Consider the following 17152-nt stretch of genomic DNA (forward strand, 5'->3'; position numbering starts at 1 on the left):
AATATGCTTAAAGTAAAAGCGCCACAGGCTAATTATTCTATAAACCCATCATCATCAGTATCATTAAATGTCGTCTCGTCTCAATAAGGTGTGATAACTGATATGGTTCCGATAAATAGTCTACCTTTATTTATCAGACCCACGTAGGCTATATTCTCTCTTCAAAAGGGACTTCGAAACTTTCCTGTCGAGACTAATAGACACTCACAGGCATACCAATCAATTCTCGAGCGACCAACAGAGGCAGCATGCGGCCATCCGCAGACAGAGCAGGTGCTCCCCAGCCTCCCCTGAAATAACCCTGATGCTTCGGTCCTCCTCCCTCCGTCAACCCCCTCCCTCCCTCGCAGCCGACTCAAAATAACGTATTCTCGTGTCCTGCTGGCGACTAGGGGAAGAAGAATGGTTTACGAGAGTACCATTGCGCGTGGAGACCTCTCTTCTCTTCCTGCTACGATAGCCCCGAAGGAAGGATTCCCGTTTATATAAATCGAGTAAAAGTGATGCCGAAGACTATGGGCTCTGTCTCCAGCGCTCTGTTTCTTTCCGTTCTGTCAATGCAGTGGGTGTAGACGATGTGGACTTGATAGTGATGCGCAGCCAACAACAACAAAAAATATGAAATGCTTCTCCCGGTACCTTCCTTACCTCTTCAGACCCTCAAGCACCATCCTCTCCTCCAGCTGTCACACTGAAGGTAGGCTACGGACTTATGATGTTATTGCGCGCGCGCGTATGCGTACGTATGTATCTGTGTGTGTGTTTGTGGGCACTGGGCAGCCAGCAGCAGGTTAGGTCCGGTCGGGAGACATCTATTTATAGAGAGAGAGGAGTCTGGAAATGTAATGGAACGGAACAGAACAGCGGACTGGCTCGTCTCACTCACATCACCCTGCTCTCCTCCCGTTTCTAAGGCGAAACAGCCATAGTCAGGTTTGACATTTCAGACGGTGTCGGGAGGGACCACTCTGGAGTTGGCTCAACTTGGCTGGGTTTCCTTTGTAGGCCTATTTGCATAATTAATGTCTGCACCTGTCGGTGTAAATTGTAGGAACTTTCAAGACAGGACATACAACCTTTTCCCTCAGCCAAAGCTGAATAGAATAGACTACTCTGGTGACAATTATAAGCTGCCTGCAACACTGTATGCTGTTCAAAAGAAAAGAGAGAAAAGTGTGTCAGCCTTTCTGTCAGTTCAACCACGGTGGTCAATTGTTTTGATTATTTTACCAAGTAAGTTGACTGAGAACACGTTCTCATTTACAGCAACGACCTGGGGAATATTTAAGGATGGGGGATAAATGAGCCAATTGGAAGCTGGGTATGATTAGGTGGCCATGGGGCCCGATTGGGAATTTAGCCAGGACACCGGGGTTAACACCCCTACTCTTACAAAAAGTGCCATGAGATCTTTTAGTGACCACAAAGACTCAGGACACCCGTTTAACATCCCATCCAAAAGACAGCACACTAAACAAGGCTCTGTCCCCACTCACTGCGCTGTGACATTGGGATCTTTTTCTAGACCAGAGGAAAGAGTGCTTCCTACTGGCCTCCCAACACCACTTCCAGCAGCATCTGGTCTCCCATCCAAGGACTGACCCTGTTTAGCTTCAGTGGTAAACCAGCAGTGGGATGCAGGGTGGTATGCTGCTGACCAAGGACATGTCACCTGTCCATAACAACCAAAACAACGTTATGTAAGGCTTCATAAGAGCCCATTAGGTTAAGTTTATGATTAACTTAATGTATTATTATTAAGTTATTATTATTAAGTAATTACGTTTATTGACATAGAATGTCTCAATAACATCCCACAGGGCACAAAATGGTTGAACTCATCAACTTAAACTGTTGTTTTGAGTGCAATTTCTCAGGATTATGTCATCATTGTAACCAACTGTCATCATAGACAAACCTTGTATAAAATACAGTTGAATTTGTACTTTTGAAACAACTTCGGATCTTCAACATTATATGCACTATCAGATAAAACAAACAATAGGCTGGGCAGCACTTCCTACTGGAGAGTTGATCTACAACTATTTATTTATTAGGTCCAGGGTTTTAACCAAGCCCTGCTTAGCTTTTATATTTGTCACTGACTACTACCAATGTGCTATCGTGGGAATTATTATTAAGAGATGTCTTAATAACTAAATATATTCACTGTTGTATCGAAGTCATTCTAAAGGGCAGGTTTAACAACGCAAATTAAATGTAACCATACTTTATAAGTCATATATCATCAATGATACTATTTAGGCCTACATAGCATTTGCAAAGTCATCCAAGGGTTCAACAAAAAAAATAGACAATACATATAGACCTAGGGTTTCATGCTTTGGTTGATTTCAAATGTAATCTTCAAGTTAATCATTAATACTGTATGTTGGATTCATGTGTCCTTCTCAACCAAAGATCTTAGTTAAAGAATAGGACTAAATCAAAGCAAACTTTATTTAAAGTGCATTTAAAGTTTGATAAGATTAGATATAGTGCTATTCTTTAACTTTTTGGTTGAGATGGAGACGTGAATCCAACATATCAATTATGAATTTGTAGACAAACTGGATATGGAATTGTGTTTGGTTGTCAACGCAACCTAATATCAACATTTGAAGGAGATCTAATGCTTGGATAGTTCCATCTGTGCCACTGACTTAGGCTGGCTTTAATTCCAGTGGCAATATTGCAAATAGCTTATTGAAGGGGTGCCTCAGAATGGCAGATGTGTTGTGGTTGGTAGCCATGGATGGGGGCTGGAGGTTGTCTAGTAGTCTTGCTGTTGTTGTTGATCTATTGAGGGGATCTTTCCGTGTGACTAGAAAATGTGTTCAGCCTCATTGTAAAACAGCTCATCACTTGTATATTAGGCACCCTACAGGACTATCGGCTATTTGCATTTAATTATTCACCAGAGGCTCTCAACAAAGGTTGTGCTGAAAGTATTCTCAATTTTAGCAAAGGCTCGGAAAGGAGTTTGTTGTGATTTCCATGGGCACATTGTGTAATAGTGTGGGTCTGGACTGCCTCTCCCAGGGGGCTGACGTGATCACATCTAGCTTTTGTGGAACCAGGTGGTGATATCAGTTGTGTAACCCCCTCCCCCTGTAGAGAGGAGTGCAGCTGGGCCATTTTGCCCATTTCCCCCTGGGTGGGAGGGAGCAGTGCACACACACACACACACACACACAATGTACCCCCAGGTCTCCATCAGCAGACAATGAGAAAAGGAGAGCACTCTTGCTAAGCTCCAGTTTGCCACATCACACTGTAACTGGACCCTATAGCTTTGAGGGAGGAAAGATTTCTCTTGTGGCCATCACAGCGTATCTGGGGGATGGGGGTAATGGACACAGATAACCCTCTAGGGTCGGTCATCAATAGGGCCTTAATTAGTGCCAAGGTGGGAGGTCTGGGAGAGCAGGAGGTATAACATCATGGGGTATAATATCATGGGGTACCTGAAGCGATTATATTTCTTTCTTTCTTTCTTTCTTTCTTTCTTTCTTTCTTTCTTTCTTTCTTTCTTTCTTTCTTTCTTTCTTTCTTTCTTTCTTTCTTTCTTTCTTTCTCGCTATCTCTCTCTCTCTCTCTCTCTCTTTCTCTCTCTCTCTCTCTCTCTCTCTCTCTCTCTCTCTCTCTCTCTCTCTCTCTCTCTCTCTCTCTCTCTCTCTCTCTCTCTCTCTCTCGCTCTCTCTCTAGGATCGATGTGGTTGCTCTGGTCGGATAAAGCGGGATGGGGTGAATATTTCAGAGCCTTTGTCAATTCAGATTGCCTCAGCAGGGTGCCATCTCTCATCCTTGATTCTGAGTCCCATCTGTAGGCCTCCTCTCCCTCTCCGCCTCTCTCTCCCTCTCTGCCTCTCTCTCCCTCTCTGCCTCTGTCTTCCTCTATGTATTTCGCTACATCTCTTTGCCTCATCTCCCCCTTTCGACCTCTACCAGTCCCTCTGTTGTCAGCCTGTGTGTTGCGGCCTGCTCCTATGAGCCATGATGAGCCACTCTTCAACCTCTGGCTATTGGGTGATGGTGATATTGGCAGCCCCTCTTTCCCCTGGGTCCAGCGGCCCAGCCACCCGGGTCTCAGTCGGACATACTGTAATAGAGGGGTAAACGCCACGTAGGAGAGCTCTGCGTCACAGATTGATCTTTCGATTGGGATTTGGTCGAAGGAGACAGGGACAGGGAGGGCTGGTGCCTGGTGTTGACAGTCCCACAGAGATAAGCTGTGTGGGGCAGCATGAGGAGAGACCACGTGCGCATCCCAAATGGCACCCTATTTCCTACATAATGCACTATTTTTTAGCAGGGCCCATATGGACTCACCCAGTAGAGGACAGACTGAGCAGTCAGGGGGGATCTGATATACAGTATACTGTATGTATGATCGTATACAGCTGCGGAAAAAATTAAGAGACCACTGCAAAATTATCAGTTTCTCTGGTTTTACTATTTATAGGTATGTGTTTGGGTAAAAATATTTTTTTTGTTTTATTCTATAAACTACTGACAACATTTCTCCCAAATTCCAAATAAAAATATTTGTCACGGATGCCGCCGAGGCTGCTCCTCCTCCTTGCTCGGGCAGGCTTCGGCGTTCGTCGTCCCCGGAGTACTAGCTACTACCGTTTGATGTTTTCGATGTTTGTTTTGTCATGTCTAGTTAGTGCACCTGTTTCGTATTCTGTATTGATTGTGTCACCTATAAGTTCCCCTATGTTATGTTTGTATCTTGTGTGTTATTGTTCCACCTGTCGTGTTTAGATAGGTTCGGTGCCTTGGCTCTACGTAGTTGTTTACGCACTGCGCGTAATTGTTCGCCTCCAGTGTTTTGAGGCCGTTTATTTTGTATTCTATTTTCAAGTGATACTAAAGTCGTTTTGACTAATCCTCTGTGTCCTGCGCTTGACTCTACCACCGCATCCACATCAGCACACTCTGACAATATTGTAATTTAGAGCATTTATTTGCAGAAAATGACAACTGGTCAAAATAACAAAAAAGATGCAGTGTTGTCAGACCTCGAATAATGCAAAGAAAATAAGTTCTTGTTCATTTATAAACAACACAATAGTAATGTTTTAACTTAGGAAGAGTTCAGAAATCAATATTTGGTGGAATAACCCTGATTTTCAATCACAGCTTTCATGCGTCTTGGCATGCTCTCCACCAGTCTTTCACATTGATGTTGGGTGACTTTATGCCACTCCTGGCGCAAAAATTCAAGCAGCTCGGCTTTTTTTGATGGCTTGTGACCATCCATCTTCCTCTTGATCACATTCCAGAAGTTTTCAATGGGGTTCAGGTCTGGAGATTGGGCTGGCCATGACAGGGTATTGATCTGGTGGTCCTTCATCCACACCTTGATTGACCTGGCTGTGTGGCATGGCACATTGTCCTGCTGGAAAAACCAATCCTCAGAGTTGGGGAACAATGTCAGAGCAAAAGGAAGCAAGTTTTCTTCCAGGACAACCTTGTACGTGGCTTGATTCATGCGTCCTTCACAAAGACAAATCTGCCCGATTTCAGCCTTGCTAAAGCACCCCCAGATCATCACCGATCCTCCACCAAATTTCACAGTGGGTGCGAGACACTGTGGCTTGTAGGCCTCTCCAGGTCTCCGTCTAACCATTAGACGACCAGGTGTTGGGTAAAGCTGAAAATTGGACTCATCAGAGAAGATTACCTTACTCCAGTCCTCTACGGTCCAATCCTTATGGTCTTTTGAAAACCTCAGCCTGGCTCTTCTTTGCTTCTCATTGATGAAGGGCTTTTTTCTAGCTTTGCACGACTTCAGCCCTGCCCCTAGGAGCCTGTTTCGAACCGTCCTTGCCATGCACTTCACCCCAGCTGCCGTTTGCCATTCTTTTTGTAGGTCACTTGATGTCATCCTACGGTTGTTGAGTGACATTCGAATGAGTTGGCGGTCATCCCGGTCAGTAGAGAGTCGTTTTTGCCCTCTGCCGGTCTGTAGCTTTGTTGTCCCCAATATCTGCTGCTTGACCTTGTTCTTATGAACCGCCGTCTTTGAAATTTTAAGGATGGAAGCAACCTGACGCTCACTGTATCCCTCTGCCAGTAAAGCCAGAATTGAACCCTTCTTTTCCTCACTCAAAACTTTCCTTTTCAACTCTTTTGGCATGGTCAATAGTTATTTTTTGATTAATATTACTTTTGAGGTACTATTAGCACTGTTTTTGCCATCCAGCTGGTCCTATTGCAAGAGGATAGTGATGACCACAGCAGTGGTTTTTATACTTTTCCTCATTAAATAAGATTTGGTTCATGTGATCACCTAAACAGTACCTAATTCAGTAGAATGAGGTGTGCCTGTGTTGGAATTCAACAGACACTGGAATGGAATGGCTGTCAAACATGTAGAGATGCTGATTTAAGAAACATTTGCAGTGGTCTCTTAATTTTTTCTACAGCTGTATATGGTTGGTGGATCCAGTAAGGTGGAGAGTAGATGTGGAACATAAACTGGCTGTCATATGTGGACATGAAGCCCTCTAGATGCTGTTTTGCATGCATTATATCTATTGAAACATTTCCGTATAATTACATTGTATAGTTTTAAGTAAACTAAACTGAAGTCAAGTCTGAGAGCAGGCTGAGGTCATGTTGAAAGAGGAGAAAATTAGTGAGAAACCAGAGAGATGAAGAAGTGCTGATGATTTGGTTCTTCTATCACCAATCAAAGAAGGCCTTGAACAGAACCTGAACATTCTAGAGAAATATTGCCATATTTGGGCCTTGGACAACTTTTAACAATTTACACTAAACATTTTACAAAAACACATTTACTGGAAGAACTGTGCAGATGCAAAGTTTGGTAACAAAATCTAGGTAAAATCTCCCTCCGTTTTTTAGGTGACCATGCTTTCCCAAAACTCTTAACTCTGTTAATGAGTTCAGTACAGCACAGTACATTATAGTGTACTCCACTCTAGTGTGCTCTACTGTGTACTGTACGGAACTATACTCCATTCTACTCTACAGAACTATGCTTTTCTTTACTATTCTGTACTGTACTTTATTGTGCTCTACTGTACTGTACTGAGCTGGACGTCCGGTGTCGGTCGGTGCTCAGTGGGTGAGGGTGTTGGTTACAGGGGGCTCATGGGTAGGTGTCAGTAAGAGCTGGGAGAGGTGACATTAATGAGAGAGAGAGAGAGGGAGAGAGAGCATAACATAACAGTATGCCAGTGGAAAGGAGGACACTAGCAGGTGACCCAACTGTGGTTTGTGACTACTATGATTTCCTATTGTAGCCAATTCAATTGCAGAAATTCCGTTACCGATTCGGTAAAGGTTTTAATCACTTATTAATTCATAAACAAAATTGATATCAGTAAAAATGAATAACTAATTGATAGGTCTACCTTTACTGGTTACTTCTGTGAACTTTCATTATCCTCCCTCATGAGGGAAAGACATTAGAAAATATCTTAAAGATTTTGGTTTTTGGTAATGGAATTTCAAGGGATAAGGCAATGTTTCTTAAACTTACAGAAGGCAGATTTTCTTTAAATATTAGTTGGCAGGGGTCTTTACTTCAACATGATTGTTTTTTGATGTTTTCTAAGAACCCTTTTCCATCTGTTTGCTGCAATTCTCCATTTTATTATTACATTTTTCTATTACTATCCACTGTTGTCATTCTATTGCTGTTATTTCTATTATTTATTTATTTTTATGATTTACTTTTGATCACTTTTATTTATCAGTTTATTACAATGTAATGTATATTGTATACATTGTGCTTTGGCAATCTTTACGCAATGTTTTTCATGCCAATAAAGCTGAATTTGAATTTGAATTTGAAGAGGTAGAAGTAGAGACAGCACCCTTTAATCACACTACACTGTGAGAAGAAGAGACAGACAGGGGAAACTGCTGTGGAAACAAACTGTGTAACCACACCATGATCGATAGCTTTACAAGAAGTGACCGTTGGCTTAATGCAGGCTTGTTTACCCTTGCTTTTCTGTCTCAGCTCCATCCGTCTCTCTCATTGGCAGCCTGTCTGTTCCAGGCTCTTATCATTTTTCGGTTTAATTTCATCATATATGACATCTCATTTATTTTTCTACTTCCCATAATGTATTTAGCCTTGAGTGTTTAAGTTATTCTGGTGGAGTGAGTGATAGCCCATATCAGAGTTTTTGAATATTATTACAATACGTTCTGTTCCCTAGATGATGAGCATGGGAAATGTTAGTTGGCGTAGCTAGCTATGATCAGAGAAAAGTTTAATTGGTTTTCTGTTTTCTATGATAAGTCATAATCAGACTGTTTTGACAGTGTAGTCACACAAGGTTGTCATACATTCTGAACCCTTGTTACTGAGGACTACATGTCTATGAAAATGTAGTATGAGTATTTCATCTGTTTTCAAGTCTCAGATAAATAAAAGTAGTTAGTTAGTCGGATACAGAAGCACCCTGATCCAATGATTACAGTGCTGAGTTTCTGAAATAACAACAGACATTTGGCAAGGTCAGATATATCGATTTTAGGAAACAAAATTGCGTAAGGTTATTAGCATATGTGATATAACCAGACGTGTTTCATGTCTGTGAAAAACATGAATATCAATCAGTTGTGTATGTGGTTTGTATATTTACACCAAAGCTTCAGCCATGTTAATCATGTGAGCCTCTCTCCAATTCTCATGTCACCTGAGCCCCAGCCTACCACCCATCTAGTCCAGGAGGCCATGCGTGCAAGTATGGGTACCTGCAGCCCAATATGGCGACCAGAGTATGGGTTAAATCAAATCAAATCAAATCAAATTTTATTGGTCACATGCGCTGAATACAACAGGTGCAGACATTACAGTGAAATGCTTACTTACAGCCCTTAACCAACAGTGCATTTATTTTAAACAAAAAAAGTAAAAATAAAACAACAACAAAAAAAGTGTTGAGAAAAAAAAGAGCAGAAGTAAAATAAGTTAGTGGGTGTGTATAAAGGAGTGCGTGTATGGAAAGTGAATCAGCTAATTGGGCAGATTTGTTGCCACTCAAAACCATTTTGCGTGGCTGATTTGGCTGCACGACGAGTTGATAATGACTAGTTCAGTTGTGTTGTATGGAGGTACTTACCGACCTGAGGTGCTTCCCACTGGGCAGCTGTATCACGGTGTCGCCAGCAGTAGCTAACATGGCCATTTCTTCCCCCTCCCATGATTTTATTTCAAGTAGGATAGCAGCCTACACAGGAAATAACTCATATTGATAACCATCTAGATTGTCACCTTGATACAGTACATACATACAGTCAATGGGGAGAGCATGAACGGCAACAGCACTGGGACACAGTGCCCTTCGCTCCCGTCTGCCAAGCACTACTGTCCCGCGACGGTATGGGAAGTAGCTACCTAGTCGCCAATATCAGGGTGACCGTCACAGTAAGCACACGCATACAACACATACAAGCAACAGTACACCCATCATCAGTACTTTTAATCAAACATAAACAATCGTCAGTTTTATATCTGAAAATGTACAATTATTTGTGTAAAACTAACAGTGAAATGTGACTTAGACTCATCCTCTAACAGAAGTCCAAAGTCTTGCGGTATGGTATAGTTGCGTGGTAAGAAACGCAGCTCAATCAAAACCGTCTAACCTATAGCGGAGCGCCACTCCTTTCCTCTCGACACACCCACTCCTTTCCTCTCGACACACCCACTCCTTTCCTCTCGACACACCCACTCCTTTCCCCACACCCACTCCTTTCCTCTCGACACACCCACTCCTTTCCTCTCGACACACCCACTACTTTCCTTTCAACATACCCACTCCTTTCCCCACACCCACTACTTTCCTCTCAACACACCCACTCCTTTCCACACGCCCACTACTTTCCTCTCAACCCACCCACTCCTTTCCACACGCCCAATACTTTCCTCTCAACACACCCACTTGCCCATACTCCGGTCACCATATTGGGCTGCAGCTACCCACTTCTCCATGCGTGCAGGAACGCTATTCACTGACACCAATACTCTAGGGTAGTAGCCTTATATGTCATCTACAGTGCCTTCAAAAAGTATTCAGACCACTTGACTTTTTCCTACGTTTGTTGTGTTACAAAGTGGGATTAAAATGGATTTCATTGTCATTTTTTGGTCAACAATCTACACAAAATGCTCTGTAATGTCAAAGTGGAAGAAAAATTCAAAGCCTCTAAGAGCTTTGCACACCTGGATTGTACAATATTTGCCCATTATTCTTTAAAAAACTCTTCAAGCTCTGTCAAGTTGGTTGTTGATCATTGCAAGACAGCCATTTTCAAGTATTTTTTAAATTTGTTTTTTATATATTTTCTTTTAAAAATATATTTCCCTTTATTACTTTCCAACCCCACCACCCCTTCCCTAATTGGAGTAAAGTTGTTCAAATTGGAGTGAACAACAACGCTTAGGCCTCTACTTCCAGCTTATACATACTATATACATTTGACATTTTATGGACACAGTCAATTTTACAATAATTATATTTTGTTTGTTTTTACTCCTGAACTTCCTCTACCCTCAAGTCATGCCATAGTTTGCCATTTTCAAGTCTTGCCATAGTTTGTCAAGCTGATTTAAGTCAAAACTGTAATTAGGCCAATCAGGAACATTCAATGTCGTCTTGGTAAGCAACTCCAGTGTATATCTGGCCTTGTGTTTTAGGTAATTGTCCTGCTGAAAGGTGAATTTGTCTTCCAGCATCTATTGGAAAGCAGACTGAGCTGAACTCGTTTTCCTCTAGGATTTTGCCTGTTCTTAGCTCTATTCCATTTATTTTCATCCTAAAAAACTCCCTAGTCCTTGCCGATGACAAGCAGACTGTCACACCCTGGTTCTGGGACTCGTTATGTTGAGCCAGGGTGTGTGCATTCTATGTGTTTATTTCAATGTTGGTAGTTCTGTTGTGTCTATTTCTAGGTTGTTGTATGTTTGTATTGAGTGACTCCCAATCGGAGGTAACGAGTGTCAGCTGTCGGCTCGTTATCTCTGATTGGGAGCCATATTTATACTGTGTGTTTTCACCTTGGGGTTGTGGGTTTTTGTTCCGTGACGGTATGTTTAACCGTGGACTTCACGAATCGTGTTTTGTTTATATTTAGGAACTTTAATTAAATAAAGTCATGTTTATTTCACACGCTGCGCCTTGGTCTACTACTCCTTACCCAGACGGTCGTGACAGAAAAACCCACCATCAAAGGACCAAGCAGCGTGTCCAGGAGTCGGCAGCCTGGATGTGGGAGCAGCGTCGGAGGGACGAGAGGCACCCCCAAGAAATTTTTAGGGGGGGGCACAGGGCATGGACGACGGGGCTGACGGAGGCAGAGAAGGGGCGAATTCAAAAGGCCACCAGGTTACGGGGGCTACTGGTCAAAGTAGGGAGAGGAGATGTAGAGGCACGGCGAGTGGTACTGGGGTGTATTACCAGTCCGGTCCGGCCCGTTCCAGTTCCCGGGGTAGAGCCAGTGGTGTGTGTCCCCAGTACGGTCCGGCCTGTTACGACCCCTCGCACCAAATGGACGGTGCGCGTCGCCAGCCCAGCCCGGCCTGTCCCTGCTCTACGCACTAAGCCTACGGGGTGCGTCGCCAGCCCTGTCCGGCCCAGTCCTGCTCCCCGCACCAAGTCTACGGTGTGCGTCGACAGCCCTGCCAGACCTGTTCCTGCCACCCGCACCAAGTCTACGGTGCGCGTCGCCAGCCCGGTCCGGCCTGTTCCTGCCACCCGCACCAAGTCTACGGTGTGCGTCGCCAGCCCGACCCGGCCTGTTCCTGCCACTCGCACCAAACCTACGGTGCGCGTCGCCAGCCCGGTCCGGCCTGTTCCTGCCACCCGCACCAAGTCTACGGTGCGCGTCGCCAGCCCGACCCGGCCTGTTCCGGCCACTCGCACCAAACCTACGGTGCGCGTCGCCAGCCCGGTCCGGCCTGTTCCTGCCACTCGCACTAAGCCAGGGGTGCGAGAAGTCAGCCTGGTAAGGCCCGTTCCTCCTCCACGCACAAAGCCAGGGGTGCGAGAAGTCAGCCTGGTAAGGCCCGTTCCTCCTCCACGCACAAAGCCAGGGGTGCGAGAAGTCAGCCTGGTAAGGCCCGTTCCTCCTCCACGCACCAGGCCTACGGGGTGCGTCGTCAGCCCTGTCCGGCTCGTTCCTGCTCTCCGCACCAGGTCTGTGGTGCGCGTCGCCAGCCCATTCCGGTCCATTCCTGTTCCACGCACCAAGCCAGGGGCGCGTGTCGTCAGTCCGGCTCCGGCCAGCGGGGCTAGACAGGACCAGGGGTACTGTGGGGGGTGTATCGGAGGGTGGTGGTCTAGGCCGGAGCCAGAACCGCCACCGAGGAGGTATGCCCGCCCAGCCCTCCCCTGTTTGGGGTTTTTGAGGCGCGGTCGCAGTCCGCGCCTTTAGGGGGGGGTACTGTCACACCCTGGTTCTGGGACTCGTTATGTTGAGCCAGGGTGTGTGCATTCTATGTGTTTATTTCAATGTTGGTAGTTCTGTTGTGTCTATTTCTAGGTTGTTGTATGTTTGTATTGAGTGACTCCCGATCGGAGGTAACGAGTGTCAGCTGTCGGCTCGTTATCTCTGATTGGGAGCCATATTTATACTGTGTGTTTTCACCTTGGGGTTGTGGGTTTTTGTTCCGTGACGGTATGTTTAACCGTGGACTTCACGAATCGTGTTTTGTTTATATTTAGGAACTTTAATTAAATAAAGTCATGTTTATTTCACACGCTGCGCCTTGGTCTACTACTCCTTACCCAGACGGTCGTGACACAGACCCATAACATGATGCAGCCACCACCATCCTTGAAAATATGAAGAGTGTTACTCAGTGATGTGTTGTGTTGGATTTGCCCCAAACATAACACTTTGTATCCAGGACAAGTAATTTTTTACCATATTTATTGCAGTATTACTTTAGTGCCTTATTGCAAACAGGATGCATGTTTTGGAATATTTGTATTCTGTGCAGGCTTCCTTCTTTTCACTCTGTCATTTATGTTAGTATTGTGGAGTAACTACAATGTTGTTGATCCATCCTCAGTTATCTCCCATCACAGCCATTAAACTCTGTAATCTTTTTAAAATCACCATTGGCCTCATGGTGAAAAAACTGAACGGTTTACTTCCTCTCCGGCAACTGAGTTAGGAAGGGCTCCTGTATCTTTGTAGTGACTGGGTGTACTGATACACCATCCAAATTCATAACTGCACCATGCTCAAAGGAATATTCAATGTCCTCTTTTTTCTTTACCCATCTAACAATAGGTGCCCTTTTTTGCAAACCATTGGAAAACCTTCCTGGTCTTTGTGGTTGAATCTGTGCTTGAAATTCACTGCTCCACTGAGGAACCTTACAATTATCTGTGTGGGGTACAGAGATGGGGTAGTCATTTAACACAACAAAATGTGGAAAGAGTCAAGGGGTATGAATACAGTGCCTTGCAAAAGTATTCATCCCCCTTGGCATTTTTTCCTATTTTGTTGCATTACAACCTGTAATTAAATGTATTTGTATTTGTATTTCATGTAATGGACATGCACAAAATAGTCAAAATTGCAAAAAATTAATGCTAAGAAATTAATAACGGAAAAGTGGTGCGTGCATATGTATTCACCCCCTATGCTAGGAATCCCGTAAATAAGATCTGGTGCAACCAATTACCTTCAGAAGTCACATAATTAGTTAAATAAAGTCCACCTGTGTGCAATCTAAGTGTCACATGATCTGTCACATGATCTCAGTATATATACACCTGTTCTGAAAGGCCCCAGAGTCTGCAACACCTGGTCAGAATTGAAGGAATGATGGATGGTGCTAAATGCAGGGAAATTCTTGAGGGAAACCTGTTTCAGTCTTCCAGAGATGTGAGACTGGGACGGAGGTTCACCTTCCAGCAGGACAATGACCCTAAGCATACTGCTAAAGCAACATTTGAGTGGTTTAAGGGGAAACATTTAAATGTCTTGGAATGGCCTAGTCAAAGCCCAGACCTCAATCCAATTGAGAATCTGTGGTATGACTTAAAGATTGCTGTACACCAGCGGAACCCATCCAACTTGAAGGAGCTGGAGCAGTTTTGCCTTGAAGAATGGGCAAAAATCCCAGTGGCTAGATGTGCCAAGCTTATAGAGACATACTCCAGGAGACTTGCAGCTGTAATTGCTGCAAAAGGTTGCTCTACAAAGTATTGACTTTGGGGGGTTGAATAGTTATGCACGCTCAAGTTTTCTGTATTTTTTGTCTTATTTCTTGTTTGTTTCACAATAAGAAAAATATTTAGCATCTTCAAAGTGGTAGGCATGTTGTGTAAATCAAACGATACAAACCCCCCAAAAATCCATTTTAATTCCAGGTTGTAAGGCAACAAAATAGGAAAAATGCCAAGGGGGGTGAATACTTTTCGCAAGCCACTGTAGTTTCTGAAGGCACTGTATGTGCAGAAGCAGCTGTGTGGTAAATGAAAACACAGACACAGCAGAAGGGCGCTGGAGGTCAGATCCCTGAGGAGATACGAAACATCAGGAGAAAAGTATTTCATCATATTTGTTTCAATCAATATATATTTGTGCAGGATGGATGGGTAATGTAATATATGGAGGCAATTTAAGCTTCTCTTGATAATGGAGAGAGTGCCAAGCAACCAGGCATTGATATGAGCTGCTGTAAGAAGAGCAGGGTTTGAAATGAAGTTTACAGTTCAGCCTATGGGCCTTGTTTTTATAGTGGTGTGATGAAATAACTAAGTGGTTTGTATTGTGGCCGAGTTTAGCTGAGTAACACTGCGAACAGACAAGTTATGCATTGTCCCTTACAAGGGGGAGAGGGGGAGAAGGGGGAGAGAGAGGGGCAGAGGGGGAGAGGAGGAGATGGAGAGAGGAGGAGAGGGGGAAGGAGATAAGTGCAGTGATAAAATGGGAGAAATTATATTGATCACGATTCCTCTCTACAAATGAATAGCCCATGGCCTCACGGTTAAGTTGATTGAAAACATTACCCCGGTGTTGATTGCAATGGCTTGCACTGTAGGCTTCAAATGTATCCAGTGCAAAAGAGTGGGGTTTGCTAGCCTGGTGCTTGAAGCATGCCTCACGAAGGTGCTGCTAATCCTTATATCCGTCTCTAACAAATTAGCCTTCCATAGGGCCTCTGGGAAATGTCTACACATTTTACAGAAAACACCATCCCTTGTCGAACTGTATTCCCGGCAATAAAACTGTCCATACCACTTCCATGAGAAACACCTCGATTTTCCATTGATCTCTTTAGTGGGGAACAATTGCACTTTTGATTGTGTGGGTGGTTTGTCAACTGCAGACAAATCTGCAGGTGGACTCGTGATGGCATGCTCACCGTGACTAGGCCGGGCGATGGGCTGTGGAAGTGAAATCTGTAGCCATGCTAATCTCCTCACGGGCTGACAATGCCACATTTAGATTAGCTCCCACCACGATGCTTGCCTGGCAGCATTTGATCCTGTTTGGGCCTTTATGTGTGTTTCTGCTCTGATGAAAAGGAAACACATGGCCAGTCTCTCCCAGGCTCTCTGCTGCACCTCCTGGTGCTCAGCATCACACAGATAGCTGACGGAAGGAAGCTTGCACTCTGATCATCTGCCAGAGAAAGGAGAGGAGGACTCAGTGAAAAGATGATTCACAGAAAAACCTGTTTCCTTCCCCTCTCTGCATCGCTTCCCACCCACAGAGTTGTCTGTTGTTGTTGCTGAGCGACTTGACAAAAAGCTGTTGGAATTGAGGAAGAATATGTTTTGAATCCTGCTTGAAAGTAACAAAGGTCATTTGTAAGCATTTGTCAACAGATGATAAGCGTGTAATTGGTAGTAAGCGTGCCCTCATTTGCAGCACTGTCAAGTTTTTTAGTTTCAGGAAGGCTTTTAGAAAAGTGCTTTGTGATTTTGTGGTGCTTTGCCTCTGACACCAAATGCAGTAATGATTATACACAGTGTTTCTACTCGTGTCATGAAGATGATATAATTTGGCTCGGCCCAATCATGCAGCCTTCAATTACATTCATATTCAGCCAGCGAGCAGAAACAGCTTGACTTTTCCCTGCCTAGATCATGTGCTGCCCCTAGCTGTGTGCTGTGCTGCAGACCGGGTTCACTTCTGCAGTAGCTGCACTATATGGTGGACAGTGGTGGAGCCTCCCATACACTCAGAAAGGAGGGGCACTTTGCTCACAGAGCTATTTTAGCCTGCTTTCCTCTGCAAAGGTTTTGTAAAGCGATGACAAGAGACCAGGGTGAGGCTCAGAAAAGCAGAACTACTGTGAGATATCCATATTATTTATAAGTGTATATTTACATACATTTATTGCATTGCAGATGCAATCGCTTTATGCAATTTAGGTTAACTTTTAGAACCATTCATTCAGTGATTTGTTGTTTTGGGAAACAGCACACTTTCACCAAAAATAAATGCATGCTTTATTTATTTTTATTTTTATTTAACCTTTATTTAACTAGGCAAGTCAGTTAAGAACAAATTCTTATTTACAATGACGGCCTACACTGGCCAAACCCGGACAACGCTGGGCCAATTGTGCGCCGCCCTATGGGACTCCCAATCACGGCCGGTTGTGATACAGCCTGGAATCGAACCAGGGGGTCTGTAGTGACGCCTTACATGTTCTAATCAGGGAAACTGCATGTAGACCTATTCTCTGTAAATCTCTCCTGTCCCCTCACTATGCCTTGTACACTGAAGATAGCCCATTTTACTGCTGAAGCTACCCTTGCAAGAGGTAGTTAAGTAGGTAGGCTATTCAGCGCCACAGACAGAGGACATTTATCTCCAGTGTAGGAGGATAAGAGAGCTGCTCTGACCTTTCTTGCTTGGGTGAAGACCCCAGTGGGTGAAAGCGGCCATGTAATTTGCAGGGTGAATGGGCTGAGTGACAGAACAAACAAATGGGTCTGGGAGAGGAGGAGGAGGAGACCCAGTGCTGTAACGTTAGTTTCTCTCTCTCTTTTTCTCGCTCTTTTTCTCTCTCTCTATTTCATTCCTCTCTTTCTGTGTGATTTATTGTGTAATCACCAGGGTGCTTCAGATCCACGGTCGCCGTGGCGTGCAACCTCCTCCCTTAGCTCACGGCAGCTCCATTTAT

General features: G+C 44.2%; 1 protein-coding gene across 1 annotated transcript in view; it reads left to right on the forward strand.

Annotated features, from left to right (window-relative positions):
- The first annotated feature begins 386 nt into the window (after positions 1-386).
- ppp2r2bb (protein phosphatase 2, regulatory subunit B, beta b) overlaps positions 387-17152 on the forward strand; it is a 93682-nt gene continuing 76916 nt past the window's right edge. Inside the window, exon 1 of the mRNA XM_084170980.1 lies at positions 387-697. Coding sequence (XP_084027106.1) covers positions 619-697 — 79 coding nt within the window. The 5' untranslated portion in view covers positions 387-618. The remainder of the gene's footprint in view (positions 698-17152) is intronic.

This window comes from Coregonus lavaretus (assembly GCF_964263955.1).
Source record: "Coregonus lavaretus genome assembly, chromosome: 10".
Taxonomy (NCBI): Eukaryota; Metazoa; Chordata; class Actinopteri; order Salmoniformes; family Salmonidae; genus Coregonus; species Coregonus lavaretus.